We start from the raw sequence: 12607 nt of genomic DNA, 5'->3' as shown, positions 1-12607 counted from the left end.
GGGAAAAAATAAGTTTCAAACAGAGAGGAAGGCAAACTATAACAGACCCTTAAATACAGAGAACAAACTGGGGGTTGCTGGGGGGGTGGTAAGGAGAGGGAAAAATGAGTGAAGAAAACTGAGGAGGGCACTTGTTGGGATGAGCACTGGGTGCTGTATGTAAGTAATGAATCATGGGAATCTACTCCTGAAGCCAAGAGTACACTGTATACACCGTATGTTAGCTAACTTGACAATAAATTATGAAGAAATAATTTTTTTTAATTTTAAAAAGAAAAGAAAGTGAAACAGGGAAACTAGTTTCCTTGTTTAAAAAATTTTTTTAATGTTTATTTATTTCTGGTGGGGAGGGGCAGAGAGAGGGGCGGGGGACAGAGGATCTGAAGTGAGCTCTGTGCCAACAGCACAGAGCCTGATGTGGGGTTCAAACTCATGAACTGTGAGATCATGACCTGAAGTAGGACACTTAACCAATTGAGCCACTCGGGTGTCCCAAAAGGGGCCTGCCCAAGTTTCCTAGTTTTTAAAGATTATACAAAATTAGACAATATTATTATTATTATATATTTATATATAATTATATATAAATATATAATTATATTATATATTAATATATAATCATATATAAATATATACTTATATTATATATTAATACATAATTATATATTTATATATAATTATAATATAATTATTATATTATATATTATTATATAACAATTATTACTATTAAATATATACAAAATTATTACAAAAATTATAAATAAGCACTGCTGAACTCTGGTGCCTTTCTACCTTTCTATAATCTCTCACCTCCTAATGTTTCTGCCAAACTCTCTACTATGGTACTCTTTCCAGGTTTGTTTACCCCAGAAAGTGTTCGGTGCCTTAAATTTACATTTCACCTTTTTGTTTACTCTTGACCAAAACTCCTATTCTTTTAGCAAGTTGTTAGATTTTACCCTTGATCAATTCAGAAAGACTTTAAGTCTCCAAAGCTGCATATAAATTTTCATTACCCCTCTTGAAGTACATTCATCAAAGGAAGTTTCCATATTTTCATTAGATTTTCAAAGGAGTTTGTGACCCCCACAAAAATAACAGTTAAGAATTCCTTTAGAAGGAAATGCAGATTAAATGGATTTACCTTGAAGCTAGCCCTAACTTCTCTGGAAGTATTTGCATTTTAAAAAACTGTTTAGATGAATACAATAAGGTAGCCTGGAGACTGCGCAACTAATCCCTTTTCATGGTATAGGATTTGCAAAGTTGAACCTGCAAATTCGTACCTTAACACTTGCTACTGACACATTTTGCAAAGGCAACCAGTACATTTCTGAACAACCTTGGAGTTACATACCAAAATCCGCTATCTTGGCATTCATGTGAGCATCCAACAGCACATTCTCTGGTTTCAGGTCTCGATGAACTACCATATGCCTATGACAGTAATCCACAGCTGACAGAATCTGCTGAAAGAGGCGCCTTGCTTCCACCTCTTCAACCTAGCAAGTGTAACAGAAGCTGCACTAAGAATGTTTAGGACATCTTCGTAGCAAGAGTTTCAGTTTTATAATCAACCCAAACGTAACTGTGTAAGCTAATTAGAACTGGGTCAGAATTTTCAACAAATCAGATAAACAAACCAAAAACTTGCATTAAAGGTCAACATGTTAATCAACAAGGTTTTTCTGTGCTGCTAGGAAGATTTGATTTTCAATTAATATCACTAAATGTGCACAATGTTTTAGGCAATCAACAAACATAATGTAAAACAGAACTTCTATGAAAGTGCTCCGAAAAGAAAATAATTGAAGCTTCAACATGTTATACAACAGATTTTTCATTCTGAAAACACAAATATCATGTTGGCAACTAAGTGGAACATGTTCTCTAAAATCAGTATTTCAAAAGGTGTATTTTTTTTAAGATTTTATTTTTAAGTAATCTCTACATCCAATGTGGAGCTTGAACGTACAACCCCAAGATCAAAAGTCACATGCTGCACTCACTGAGCCAGGAAGGAGCCCCTTGAAATGTGTATTTTTAAGAAAGAAAATATGTCTACTATTCTGTATCTTTAGTTGGGCTTTATTACAGAAGCAACCCTGACTTTGTAGGCATCTTTGTGGTTTACTATTTCCTACTATCCTCTTTCTTAGCTTAGGGGTTTATCGTACTAGATAATAAGTTACTCACCCGTCCATGTTTACAGATGTAGTCAAATAATTCACCACCAGACACATATTCCATTACCATAAAAAAATCTGTTGGAGTGCTGATCACCTGGTATCTTTTTTGTAAATAAAAAGAATCATAAAAAAAAATGTTAGTTTAATTTAAAAAATCAAGCTAGTATATTATTGCTACAATTTTATATTCCAGTGCTTTACAATATTTTAAGATGGCAACAAATTATCAAAACAATCACAGAGCTATAAACATAGCTTTACAAAATTCTCTCCTTTCTGAGGCTTAAGGACTTTTCTTCAGATCCTCCCTTTCGTGTTTACAAATTCTTTGAAATCCGTCATTCTTGAAAAAGTAAGCATTAATTTCTCCATTTAAACAATTTTTTTTATAGTCTGGAGATCAAGTATCATATTGAAACATAAATTAAAAATACTCTTGTTAAGGTTAAATGATACAAGAGATTTAATCAGCAAAATGCAGAAAGTGGACAAATAACCATTTCTTCAACAAATAAAACGTGAGAAAAGAAAAAGGGAGGGGGGAGCTATAGGTTAAAAGTAAATCAAGGGGCACCTGAGTGGCTCAGTCAGTTAAGCATCTGACTCCTGATTTCGGCTCAAGTTATGATGATCTATCACGGTTCATGAGATTGAGCCCCACACTGGGCTCCGCACTTAAGAGAGCGGAGGCTGCTTGGAATTCTCTTTCTCTCTTTCTGCCCACCCTGCCCTGATCTCTCTCCCTCCGTCTCTCTCTCTCTCTCTCTCAAAATAAAATAAACTTTAAAAAAAATTTATGAACCAAAGTCTGAATTATGACTGGGTGGTTGATAATATTGTTAATCACTTTAATTTTTTAGGTGTTATAATGATCTATGCTTGTGTTTTTTAAATAAAGAGTCTATATTCCAGAGCAGATAGTGAAAAGTTTAGAGATTAAAAACATAATATTTTGGGATTTACTTCAAAATAATTTGGGGTGGGAGAAGTGGAAAGAAGCAGATAAAACAGTACACTGGCAATCATTGAAGCCAAATGATGGATACATGAGGCTTTATCACTTTACTTTTTGTATACATCAAAAACGTTCCATAGTAAAAAATTAAATAGACATATATATGAATGTGTGTTTATATATATATTTCTTAAATTGACTTCTCAGCAAAGCTGAGAACATTAAAAAAATAAGAATCTTAGCTCTACTTGAAAAAAATTTCATAAAAGACTTCTCCCCATATACACAATTTTAACAAAGCTTTGAAAACAAGTTAAATACAATTATTAAAGTTTTAACTTTGTTTATAAAGGATTATCTATAATCTGATTGTGAGCAATATGTGATTTCTACTGAGTTACTATTTAGGGCCACTAAGTATAGCTGTGTAGTTTTTGCATGGCTTCCAGGCACCCAGTGAAGACACAAGTAGGAGTTGAAAAGTGGCCCAGATGCTACCCTGTTCAATGTGTCAGAAGCAGGAGACCCCTTCGGTAAATTCGTCCACCCTGATAGAGTACTTTTTACTAATGTGCACAAAAGCAAGTATATGCTACATGGTGGTTCTGGTTATTATTCCCCATTAAAAAGGAAAGGAAAATGGCCCGGTAGTTGGTCATGTAACCACATACTATATATTTTAAGAAAAGATACATCATGTGTAAATTAAACATTTGAAAAAAGTAAAATATTAAAGCTACAGTATAAAAATGATTATAGATCTTCAAAAAAATATTCCTAATAGCAATCTTTAGTCTTTTGGATGAAAAATGACACAGTAACCACTTTATATAAAATAAACTAACACCACTGAAGAATAAAGTTAAGATTACGTCAAATGAACTATGAAAAGAGAATTTTACCTGAGAACTCCAGAAGAAATGGTTCTGTAAGAGCAATCTTACCAGGCACCAAACTCTGAATAAAATGAACAGTGTGAAGCAGGAGCACCTAGTCAACTCACTGCCGGCTAATCTGGTTTATTAACAGAATTCTCTATCGCTTTTCTGCTCTGTTACATCCTTGGGGCATAACAAAAAAACAAGTGATGAAATTCTAATAAACTTAGCTGCTGATTCTTCCACGTATATCACAGGTCTTCAGTGGATACTGTTGGATTGAACTATTTCATGAAACCTCTAACTCCACAGTAGCCACGGTGCACATTAAAGGCCAATCTAGAGCGATGAAAACCACAGCCAACATTACTAATAAGCACTTATACCGTGTGCCAGACACTGAGCTATTAAATTGTGACATTTACTATTTGTTGCAAATCTACATGTATTGCACTCGGTGAGATCAATGGCTCCTGTCTCTGTGGAGCCTACACTCACTGAGGAAGACAGACATCAGACAAGTATTCTTTTCAAAACATGAATCTGTTCTTCAGTAGCCTCCTAATTAAAATCTTCAGGGAGTTCCCACTGCTCTTAGGTGCTGAGTGAATCAGGCCCCCCCCCGCCCCCCCCCCCCCCCGTGTCTACACTGTCTCATCTGTGATTCCCACCACTAGAGGGCACTATTTCTTCCATTCGTTCATTCGTGCTGCACTTGCTCCTGCCTCAGCATCTGTCTAAGCAGTGCCTACTAAGGTGAGTCCTGTACTATGACCTGTACCCGGACCTGTAACTGGCCACCAGTCAGCCTTTATATCTCCGCTTAAGCAGAGAAGGTCACTCCGTAAGCCCAGGTCACCCTTTCTGCTCTCACAGAGCACTCCCTTCCCTTCAGGGCTTGTACCTCAGCCGGTGATCTATACAGTGATTGAGTGTGCACCTAGTGAAGTATCTGTAACAAAGCAGTCATTTAAATAAGTAAATAAATAAATTAGCACTTTTATAATAATAATTGTGACCAGCTCGGAGCCAAAACCAGAATAATTAGGGCAATATTACAACAAAAATTCAATGAATAAAATTTCAGTTAACGAGAATGAAGTCAAGACAAGAAGAAACATGATTTTTAAAAGAAAGAAATCCTAAGAAAACAGTTTCTTTTTTTTTCCTTATTTTTTTTTTAATGTTTATTTATTTTTGAGACAGAGACAGAGCATGAACAGGGGAGGGGGAGAGAGAGAAGGAGACACAGAATCTGAAACAGGCTCCAGGCTCTGAGCTGTCAGCACAGAGCCTGACGTGGGGCTTGAACTCATGGACCGTGAGATCATGACCTGAGCCGAAGTCGGATGCTTGACTGAGCCACCCAGGCGCCCCTAAGAAAATAGTTTCATAGTGGGACTTAGGTAAAAAGGCAAATTCCAGGATTATGTTCATAAACCTAGCCAGGGTAAGCTAAATTTTTGTGCCTTCCAAAATAATAACCACATTGAAGCATTATAAGAAATTCAGTCATGAAACTCATTCATATCATCATTTTCTTAATACAACAGAAAAGTAAGCTAACATGCTTTAGAAACATTTTTCAGAAAAAGTATAATTAGGCAAAAAAATTCCAGTATCCCCCAAAACCTCAAGCATTCTCCAGCTAACCAAGTTATATGCATTTTTAAGCACTATCCATTTAAATAGCATACAGAACTCAGGAAAAATCTGTCTAAAGTTAGACAAAAATCAATATTCATGAGTAAACCTCTTGATGGTTACATCCATAGAGATTTAAAATTATTTATATAGCTGCATATATAGCATATTTTTCTTTATTTAGAAGTCAGTTATTAAAGAAATTAGTAATCATTATTCTTAGTTCATTTATTGGTCCATGAATGGCCTACTTTTAATTACTATTTTTAATATAAGCACCTACAAACCCATCACCCAAACAAAAACCTAGGACCTGAACAATACCTTCCAGCTAACTATACAATGCAGTCCTCTTCCCCCTTCTACTGCTTCTCCCCAAACAAGTTAGCCATCATCCTGAATCCCATTCCTGCTTCCCTTGCTTTCTCTTTTATACATTTGTGTGTGTGTGTGTGTGTGTCCCTTTATCTTCATATGTATGTAAAATTCATACTCTTACGTATATTTTTATTTTAATTGCTCTCAGCTTTAAAAAAAGGGTATCAGGCTATATGTAGTATTTTGGGACCTGTTTTATTGATCCATCCACAATGCTGTGTTTGCTATACTTATTTGATGTAACCATTATATAATATTTCATTGTATTTATTGATCTACTTCCTGTTAATGGAGAAGCTATTTATTCATCCAATCTACCACTGGAGAGTAAATTTTTTCCACAATTTTGCTACCATCAATTGCACTGCTGTGAACATTCTTATATATGGCAAGATCTTCTCTTTCATATACACCTATGAATGAAATTGCTGAGTCATAGTTTATGTGAATGTCCAATTATAGGAAATAATGCCAACTGTTTTCCAAAAACATCTTGGCAATACTAAAATGTTTAGAAAATCTGTGGATTTAGATATTCTCCAACCTTGGAAAACACCATACACATTTCTTATGAAATGCTCACTCCTGTCCTGTGCCCATTTTTATTAGGTTGATCATACTTTATTTATACATGGATATACAGAAAAAATCAGTATCTTCTCTAACATTCTAAAAGATTATTAATATGTCTTGGTTATTAACTTGATAAAAGTATACATTTTTAATCAATTCCCACTGGATTTGGCTCTCATTTTTCTCTGTAAATAGACCTATATGTATTTCTAAAAACTAACAGCCGTAAAAAATGTACGTGTATATACCCATGCAACACTGTTATCAATGCATAATTTAACAAATCACAAATGTCATCAAATATCCAAATAGGTTTCCTGATTAGTTTATAATATCTTTTTGCTTTTTGTTTTAATATTTTAATTAAGGATCCAAATATAATCAATACATTGCAACTGATTAATAATGTCTCTCATGTTTCTTTTAATTTATATATGCTCCTCTACTCTGTTTTCTTTTGCATTCTTTTGTTGAAGAAACCAGTGGCTTGTCCTGTAGAGGATTCCATGGTCTTATTTGGCTGATCCATCCTTTATGGCAACATAATGAACAATTTATAGCACCCTGTTAGATCTAGAGATTGCATCAGATTGCATTTTTTTTTTAATTTAAAAAAAAATTTTTTTTTTTTTAACATTTATTTATTTTTGAGACAGAGAGAGAGCATGAACGGGGGAGGGGCAGAGAGAGAGGGAGACACAGAATCGGAAGCAGGCTCCAGGATCTGGGCCATCAGCCCAGAGCCCGACACGGGGCTCGAACCCACGGACCGCAAGATCGTGACCTGAGCCAAAGTCGGACGCTCAACCGACTGAGCCACCCAGGCGCCCCAAATTTTTTAATGTTTAACTTTGAGACACAGAGACAGAGTGTGAGCAGGGAGGGGCAGAGACACAGGGAGACACAGAATCCAAAGAAGGCTCCAGCCTCTGAGCTGTCAGCAGAGAGCCAGATACGGGGCTCAAACTCATGAACCGTAAGATCACGACCTGAACCAAAATCGGACGCTTAACCGCTTAACTGACTGAACCACCCAGGCACCCCTAGATCAGATATCATTTTGATTTTTATTTTCCTTTGAAGGACTAGATGGTGCTGTGTACCTCCAGGCAAAGGCATATAATGTATGTCTTTCTTTTTTGAGAAATTAGCAGCCATTGCTGATCAGATCCTAGATTAATTCACACGGAAATTTTAAAAGCTAGCCAATTTGCATAATCTAATAATATATTATGATCTAAAGGGAACCCTCACTCAGGGCACCTGGGTGGCTCAGTTGGTTAAGTGTCCAGCTTTGGCTCAGGTCATGATCTTGGGGTTTGTGAGTTCAAGCGCTGCATCAGGCTCTGTGTTGGCTGGTTCAAATAACAGTGTCTCCCTCTCTCTCTCCTCCCCTGCTCACGTTCTCTCTCTCAAAAATAAATAAACCTTAAAAACAATTTTTTTAATAAAAAAAATTAAGGAAACCCTCACTCAAAACGTTCTTACTCAAAAACCCCATTGTCTCTGAAGTACAGGCCATCATCAGATTACATACCCAATACTTTTTCTTGTTACAGTCCATCAACCTATCTCCTTGCCCACTCCCTTTCATTCTGACTTAATGTCTTTTTCCCCACTGCTACTGTTGTCATCATTTAGGGTGTACATGGGAGATCTGTCCAATCAATACATGGCCTCTAATTTCCTGGACCCCCTCATCCTCCACCACACACGGCCATGCTCTCCATGGTCATTTACTATCAAAGACTAACTCTTCCAGTTACTCACTGGATTCCTTCCTCCCACCTACTAAAGGGCTTGCTTTCTGCAACGAGCTCTTCTTTCTCCTGTATCACTCTCTCCACCTTGACTGAACCATCCCCCTTGGTATACAAGCATTAATATCTTCCATCTTAAAAGTAGACCCCACATTCCCCTCTAGTTACCACTCCTATTTATCTCCTTACCTTTTAATAAAATTCCTGAATTGTATATTGTTAATAACTCCTCCTTCATCTCAAATGCTCTCCTAAGCCCCTCATAACAGGATTTATGTTATGTCCTCATTACAATTAATAGGTCCTTTTTGAAGACACCAGCAATCTCCACCTTGCCAAATCTAATGATCAATTCTCAGCACCATCTTATTCAATATTTAGCAGTGAAAGGAATAGTTAATAATCTCTCTCTCAAATATGTTCTTCACTAGGCTTCAAGATACCAGATTCTCCTGGTTTTCCTCCAACCTCATAACTGTTCATTTTCATTCTCTTCTGCTGGTTCCTCCTCATCTTGGACATCTTAACATCATAGTGCCCTACAGATGAATTCATGAACTTCTTGTTTATCTGTACTTACATCCTTGGTGATCTCATCAAGCCTTAGGGCTTTAAATATCTTAACTACTAGTTATATGGTGAGGACTTCCAAATTTCTATCTTACACGGTTCCTTAACTCCAGAATCACATATTCAGTAGCCTTTTATCTCTACTTAGATGCTTAATAAGCATCTCAATATCATAAAACCAGGGGTGGCGGGGTGGCTCAGTCAATTAAGGGTCCAACTCTTGGTTTAGGCTCAGGTCATGAGCTCATGGTTTGTGGGTCTGAGCCCCGCATCAGGCTCAGCACTGACAGTGCAGAGATTCTCTCTCTCCTTCTCTCTCTGACCCTTCCCTACTCGTGCTCACTCGCACTCTCAAAATAAAAAACTTAAAAAAAAAACAAAACGTAAAACCAAAATCAAATTCTTGATTCCACCCTCCACCTCTAACTTGTTCCTCCTACAATCTTCTCCATTTCACTTAATGGCAACTATTTCACTCTTTTATTTGCCAAAGCTAAATAACCTTGGAGTCAATCACTGACTTCTCTCCTCTCACAATCCACATCTAATCTCTCTCGGCAAATGCTATTTACCCTACCTTGAAAGCATATACAGAAGATGCTTACTTCTCAACACCCTCCAAACTATGCTCTATTCCAAGCCACCAAGAATACCGCAATGGACTCCTAACTAGCTTCCCTGCTTCAACGTAAGTCAGGTCATATCATACCTCTGATGAAAACTTTCTAATGGCTTCCCATCCCACTCAGAGTAAAAGCCAAAGTCCTTACAATGGCCTACACAGTTTGGCTCCCCTTTAGGTCTCTGTCCTCACCTCTTACTCCAATTCCCCCTGAATCACACTGCCTAGAGGACTGAATGACTCTGCTCCCTTGATCTCTGGACTGTATTTCCACCTCAGAGCCTTTGTATTTACTGTTCCCTCCATCAGTTATCTTCCTCCCCAGATAATCTGCATGGTATATTCCCTCACCTCTCCACTATCTTACAATATAGTTTACTAATATAAAGTTTACTATCTTCCCACCAACCCGCACTACACACGTACACACACAAATAGAAGCCCCATATGAGCAGAGATGCTATTATCAACTTTTTGTTTGCTGACGCATTCCAAGTGGCCTAAATGGTGCCATTTGCTGAATGAATGGATGAATAAACTAACTTTTTGGCCTTGTTTTCCTCCATTTCCCTACACATACTCTGTGCACCAGACGAGCAAGACTGTTGTTCCCAGTATACCATGTTCTTTACACTTTCATTCTTTGACTCTTGTTGTCCTCCCAGAACCATCAGGACCTTATTCAAAATGTCACCTGCCACTGTGCGAGGTGCTAGGGAGATAAACATGGTATCTAACATCTCCATTTAGATGTCTAATGGGATTCTCAACAGGGCCAAAACAACTATCCTTGATGCCCACCTGTACCCCAACATGATTCACCTCCATTCTCCCTATCTTGAAAAACAGCATCATTATCACCACTTAGCTGCTCACACCGAAATGCAAAATCTCAGTTGCTCAGGCACACGCGCGCGCGCGCACACACACACACACACAATATTTCTTATTCACTTTCTTGTCCTCAGTAATTCATTCGTTTTATCTCCAAACTACATACTGAATCCATCAATTCTCCCCACCTAGACCAGTATTGTCAAATAGAACTTTCTGCATTGACAGAAATGTTTTATGCAGTCTCTGTCCGATACAATAGCCACTAACCACATGTTGCTATTAAACACCTGAAAAACAGCTTCTGTGACCAGAGAACTAAATATTTTAATTAATTTAAATTTATGCTACATGTGGCTAGTGGCTACTATACCAGACAGCACAAATCTAGACTATCACTTTGGGTAAAGTCACCATAATCACAATGTTTCAGCTGGACTATAGCAACAGCTTCCTACCTGGTCTGCTTCCACTTCTGTCCCCACACCCATTCTACACTATAGTCATATCATGTCACTAGATGGCTAGATCTTAATCTTTTATTTATTTTTTTAATGTTTCCTTATTTTTGAGAGAGAGAGCAAACAGGGGAGAGGCAGAGAGAGAGGATGACAGAGGATCCGAAGCAGGCTCTGTGACGACAGCAGAGAGCCCAATACAGGACTCGAACTCACGAACCGTGAGATCATGACCTGAGCCAAAGTCAGATGCTCAAACAACTGAGCCACCCAGGTGCCCCAATAATCTTTCAGGTCTTAGTTCCAACTTTACCTCTTCAGGGAGGTCTTCCCCACAACCTAATCTGAATTAACACTTCTGCCTCGCTAATCACACCCTGGAACAGAACCATATGGCTTCATTCTCCTCAAAGCACGTATCACTGCCTAAAGTAATCTTGTTAATTTGATTACTCCCTATCTAGAACTGCTAGATACCTCTAGAACATAAACTCCACAAGGGCAGAAACCATGTCTTTCACCACTGTATCCCCAATGATAGAACAGTTCCTATTATATAGCAGGTGCTCAATAAAAATTTGTTAAATTGAAGAAAAAAACATAATTTCTGCTTCTAAAGAACTCGGTCTTGTGGGAGGAAACTAAAAAAAAAAAAAAAAAAAAAAAAAAAAAAGAAGAGTGAATACAATGTAATGCCCAGGACTTTAGAAAAGCTGACTGCTATGGTACAGAGAGGATGATACCTAACTCAGTCTTAGGGAGTAAAACAGGTTTTCTAGAGGCAATCACATGTAAAGCCTCAGATCTAAATGGCAAGTTGGAATTGGAAGCCTAGGGGAAGGGAGGTGTGGGAAAACTTTTCTAAGCAGAAGCAACAGCCAAAAGACAAGTAAAAGACCTAGTGACAATAAAAACAGAAAAAAATGGACAGACTCAGGAGATACTTAGGAAAAAGTAGCTTCAGAACTCAACAATTAATTATATGTGATGGAAAGGAATTAAAGATTATGTCCAAGTTTTAGGCTCAGAAAATTGCATGAATGGTACTTTTACTAAACAAACAAAAAAACAGAGAAGTGTGGAAAAGAAAGAAAAGTTCAACTTAGTTTCAGATGATTCTAGGACTTCAGAATGGAATCATCCAATAAAGAGTACATGTGTTCAGAATTCAGGAGAAATACCTGCCCAGAAATACAGGTCTAGAAGTCGTGAACACAAAGGTGACAAATGACAACCAACATAATAGATGGGGGCACCCAAAGGCGGTTCACTAAGATTACAGTTGCTCACACTGCTGAAATGCATCATTATTTAATGGCCATGCAGAGAAAGAGGCCCATAAAGAAAAGTCTTAAGAAGTGGCAAAAAAGAAAGAAAATCAGAAGACTATGATGTCACAGAAACCTAGGGACTGCAACATTTCAAGGTGATGAACAATGTTAAAGAGCTGTCTACAGGCTGAATAAGATTTAAAAAATTAAAAAATAGGCAAAACCAGCTCTACCAAATTAGGAAATATTCATCTTTTGATTAGTAAAATGAAGTTCCCCAAGAACTATGGTGGGGGGGGCGGGGGGAGACAAAAATCAAATCAACAAATTCTAGTTCATGGGTAAGTCTGGAGTTTCCTCTGAATCCTGTTTTCTCCTTTCAGTTTTCTCACAGTGATATTTTTTCAATTTGAGTTAATAGAGATATCATCCAATAAATACCCTCCATTCTTGGTTTTTGGTTTTCAAGCTTTCT

At 37.3% G+C, this 12607-nt stretch overlaps 1 protein-coding gene across 1 annotated transcript in view; it reads right to left on the bottom strand.

The window, feature by feature from the left end:
• The window catches only part of PRKAA2 (protein kinase AMP-activated catalytic subunit alpha 2), a 78770-nt gene that overhangs the window by 27024 nt on the left and 39139 nt on the right, over positions 1 to 12607 (bottom strand). The window contains exons 3-4 of the mRNA XM_042997363.1: positions 2197 to 2290; positions 1358 to 1502 (exon numbers count right to left, since the gene is read on the bottom strand). Coding sequence (XP_042853297.1) covers positions 1358 to 1502; positions 2197 to 2290 — 239 coding nt within the window. The remainder of the gene's footprint in view (positions 1 to 1357; positions 1503 to 2196; positions 2291 to 12607) is intronic.

The sequence above is a fragment of the Panthera tigris genome, chromosome C1, assembly GCF_018350195.1.
Source record: "Panthera tigris isolate Pti1 chromosome C1, P.tigris_Pti1_mat1.1, whole genome shotgun sequence".
Taxonomy (NCBI): Eukaryota; Metazoa; Chordata; class Mammalia; order Carnivora; family Felidae; genus Panthera; species Panthera tigris.
This window is presented reverse-complemented; position numbering and strand designations above follow the sequence as displayed.